General features: G+C 51.9%; 1 protein-coding gene across 1 annotated transcript; it reads right to left on the bottom strand.

Moving 5' to 3' along the window:
• Positions 1-2,782: 2,782 nt before the first annotated feature.
• Positions 2,783-4,008, bottom strand: LOC123065135 (uncharacterized). Its single transcript, XM_044488492.1, has one exon. The coding sequence runs from the start codon at positions 3,818-3,820 to the stop codon at positions 3,095-3,097; it is 726 nt and encodes a 241-aa protein (XP_044344427.1). The 5' UTR covers positions 3,821-4,008; the 3' UTR covers positions 2,783-3,094.
• Between the last annotated feature and the right edge of the window lie 581 nt (positions 4,009-4,589).

The following is a 4,589-nucleotide window of genomic DNA, read 5'->3' as shown; positions in this document are numbered from 1 at the left end:
CAGGTATGACTATCTTGATTCTGTCATAAATTTGTCATGGATGTACATGCATGACAAAAAACGCGACCTACTGTGACAAACACGTATCATCACGGAAGTGTATTTTTTTTGTAGTGACCCATTTAACACGTCGGGTTGCGAGTATTTGTTATTTGTGTGAAGGTGTTGTTTACGTGGTGTGAGGAGGTTCTCCTACTGGTTCGATAACTTCGGTCTTATCACTGAGGGAAATACCTACCGTCACTATACTACATCATCCCTTCCTCTTTGGGGAAATACCGATATAGTTAGACATCAGCTATCAGTAACTTTCAGTCTGCTCTTGAAGGAAGGATGTCGACTATTGTCGTGGGGGTCGCTTTCTTTCCTTCTTCTCGTGATATATGTTGGTAATGTGCGAGAGAAGAAGGGGAAGCGACCATCACCGACAGTCGAAATATATGTGAGGGAGAGTCCACCAAATAGCACGCGCACCTCTACGTGATCAAGATAGCCTCGGCTGAATACTTGACGTGAACTCCAAGGACATCTTCGGCCACCGCCATACGCATCTCTAGATCAACAACGGGCCATGTAACCCTAGGTGGGCCTCTAGCGTATATATAAGCCAAGGGGTCTAGCCCGTAGAGGGGCCCGATCATAATCACATCCTCCTAGCCTTAGGGTTAGAACACAACTTACGAACCGGAGGTAGATCAAGATTGTACTCGATACACAACCAACAATACGATCAAAGCAGGACGTAGGATATTACCTCTTCGAGAGGGCCCAAACATGGTAAACACCATGTCCCTTGTCTCTTGTTACCATCGATCCGAGAACCACAGCTCAGGACCCCCTACCCCGAGGTCTGTCGGATTTACCGTCGACGACGGGGTTGCGGAGCCCGTCTATAGATGCTCTAACCACATTCTTTTATAGGAAAGACTCGACATCACTCGACAGATCACATCGCATGCGTCCCCCGTCTTCCCTACACGACACGTGTCCAAGTGGGGCCTGCCCATCGCCTCCTCCCTATGTTATTTCTTTCGCCCAACTCTCCTCCACATGTTTCTTCCTCCCTCATTCTCATCTCTCCTTCATTACGGAGAGGGCTCCCATGGTAGCGCGCCACCAGACCCTTTCTCTCCACCACTCACTCGATCTCACTACCCTCCCAGAACTAGCCAGTTCGCCATGGTCCACCAATGGCTCCTTTGCACCGGCACTCAAGCTCCATGTCTTCAACGTTGTGGGCGTCACCGGCGGCCCCAACGTTGATTGGTGTGAGCATCGCGTCGAGACCATCCATTCCAACATCGGTGGCACACTCAGATCATGAGCGGTGTTTGTAGAGGGAGTTGCAGATGACTGCAACATGGTCCATATTGTAATGGGTGACCAAAGGCTTAGCCCACGTGCATGCGGTTACCGTAACATGATCAATGTTGCAATGAGTGACCGCAACATGGTACATGTTGCAATGGTTAACCAAAGAGTCAACCCACATGTACGCGGTTACCGCAATATGATCCATATTGGAATGGGTGACCGCGGCATGGTACATATTGCAATGGTTGAACAAAGAATACGCCACACAACCCGAAGGTGACCGCAACATGGTCCATGTTGCAATGGGTAACTGCAACATGGTCGGTGTTGCGGTGATCCAATAGGGCACATGGGACAGATCGAATGGTTGCCGACGTGGTCGATCTTTACAAAATATCAGACGAGGGACGTATAGCATCATTCGATTTTTATACTCCTTACGTATAAGAAAAATGACTCGACCGATATATTTTTCCTCTTATATAAAGTATTCATCCAGCGCACGGCTGCATGACTCCTTACAAAATTTTAAAGGACATTATCTCTAATGAGATGGAGAAATTTTCTCCACAAAGAATTGGAGAAACGATTGCTCGAATGTTGGATCATGACGTGTCGACAATTGGCACCGGTTAACCACTTATTAATCTAGCCCTTGCACTAACTATCTGCCCAACTTACGTGTCCACTGAGATAAGTGCATACGTGAATATACCTAACATATATGGGACCATGGAATTTGCAGATCGATAAGACGATGACATGACCATATATCCGGCATAGATTTATGATCCCGGGATATTCTAAAAGTCTCAGCACCATAGAGAAAGCCTAATCACTTCACTTTCAAGGCAGAAAACTACTCCTAAAACGTACACAAAAGCTAGTGCACCCCAAAAAATTCAACTGGTGGTGTTGTAATCATGAGCAAGATTGAGTGAACGGGCTGAAATCAATAGGAAACGACAAGTTATGATTGATTATACGGCAGCAACAAAGGTAACATTCACCCTAAGAAAAACAAAGGTAATATTCTCTCTTTAATCATCTCGTTCTTCCATTTCTCTTGGGGGGCATGAAGTTAAAAGACTAGACAGTATGGTACGTACGGGTCAGCTGCATGATTCCATCTCCAAAGATCCAAGGCATGTATGCTCTGTACATGTAAGACAAGAGAACCGCATATGTCAGACTTATGTACGCGATCTGAACGATCTCGGTAGGTATATAAGCTGTATGTTGCTTATTATGTACGGAATGAATCTGTTGTGTTCTTCTTGGTATATCCAAGTTGACAAGTGTGTGCGCGCGCTTCATGCCAACACAGATCGATACAAACCGCATGATAAATTAATAGACAAATCAACCAATTTACTAGGTAGGATTATGCATTTTTCACAAGCATATGCACACTTGTGAAATCAAACAATTTAGCATGCATGCACCTCGGCCGAACAACATGCATGCAAATGTGCAAAATTCTATCATTTCAGCTCATATGCATGATATCATCTTGATATGACAGATACAAGTTGGGGGGCTTCAAAGCCCTTCTTTTTATCTCGTCTCCTCGCTCTCTATCGAGAGATTATCACAAACGAGGAAAATTACAAGCAGAGCATGCAGGTAGCTAGAAAAACTCGAGACCCACATGACAGTGAAACAATCGACCGATGCCACGTATTTATATAGCTTTAGGATTCGCGCCCATGCACCCGGACCTCGCACCACCGCGGCGTGTGGCGGAAGCGGCCGGGACTGGCGCGCGGCGCGTCTGGATCTAGCCACGGCGGCGGGTGCAGTTGTCCGGCGTGGTCGACTGCTGCATCCGGAGCTGCTCGTAGAACCTCTTGATGAAGCTGTCGGCCTCGGCGTCCACGCGCTCGTCGACGCCCTCCGGCTCGACGGGGAACGGCGAGTCGGTGACGCGCAGCTGGCGCGCCCCGGCCGGGCAGCGCCCCAAGCTGAGCGCCAGCATGGGCGACGGCGTGGCGCGGGACACCCCCGGCGTGTCCCCGCCCGAGTTCCCGGCGGCAGCGTGCGCGTTCATCATCTCGAAGGCGGCCGCCACTGTGGCAGCGTCCAGCCCGCCGTAGTTCCTGCCCCGGCCGCGGCCGCGGCCGATCTTGAAGGGGAAGACCGCCTGCTCGTACACCGGCGTGGTCTCGCAGCTGAACTCGACGTCCCTGGGGTCGTGCTGGTACATCGAGAGCGCGGACGGGGAGGCGCCGGCCGCGGCCGCGGCGCCGAAGCGGTGGCCCCCGGCGAGCGGCTGGTGCGCGAGGAGGTCCCGGAACTGCCTGCCGGCGAGCTTGCCGCGGCCGAGCAGCAGGTGGAGGTCCATCATGAGGCGCTTGCGGCAGAGGCCACGGCGCAGCATGTGGTAGACGGCGCGCAGCACGTGGAGCAGGCGCCTCCCGAGCCCGGGCTCCACGCCTCCCCCTCCGGGCGACGACCCGCCTCCCCCGCCGCTGCGGGCCGGCTGGATCCTCCTGTCGGTCGCCATGGCCACCACCGCGTGATCCGTGGCAATGCGGACGGCAGAGATCACCGTCGAGCCCGCTGCAGGTCGCGTCACCGAGATCGAGGAGCTGGCTTTGGTGGCTTCGCTTTGCTTTGCAATGGAGAGAGTGGAACAACTTTTGCTCTCAGTGCTTTGCTTGGCTAGGTGGTGAATGGAACGAATGGGAAGCGGAGGCCCGGGCCGTATTTAAAGGCCCGAGCGCGCGGGCGCGCGAGGAGGAGGGAGGCGTGGGTGCGGCGCGGGGCCCGCGGCCGGATGGGACTTAAGAATTAAGGAACGAAGAGGAGCGTAACGTTGGTTGTGTGGCCTGTGGCGTGCGCTGTGGCTAAGCTAAGCTAAAGCCAAGCACTGTTTGAACCGCCATTGTCCCGTAGTGACCACCGATGACGATGATGACGGTGAGTACGTGGTGACCATCCTTGGTTAGGGTTAGCTAGCCAGCTAACCAACCCAGCCGCAAAACGAAATATCTCTTCGTGCCTAAGAAACTACTCCGTGATAAGTTGTGATCTTGCACGGCAGCGCCGTGGGCTCCTTGCATTTTCTACCATTATTTTTCAACAGAAGGGGCGTTTGCGTGCACCGTTCATGCATGGAAAGTTACTGGTTATTCCACATTTTATATGTCGCAATTATGTGGGAAATGGTGTGCTTTTTACGGACCGTATGGAAAGGTGCCAATTGTTTACGTGGAAAAGCCGAGCGAGGAGAGATTATGTTACTGATAAATAGTGTTTTCAGGCGCCTTCCG

This window comes from Triticum aestivum, chromosome 3B (assembly GCF_018294505.1).
Source record: "Triticum aestivum cultivar Chinese Spring chromosome 3B, IWGSC CS RefSeq v2.1, whole genome shotgun sequence".
Classification (NCBI taxonomy): Eukaryota; Viridiplantae; Streptophyta; class Magnoliopsida; order Poales; family Poaceae; genus Triticum; species Triticum aestivum.
Note: the sequence above shows the minus strand (reverse complement) of the source record. Positions and strands in the feature narration are given on the sequence as shown.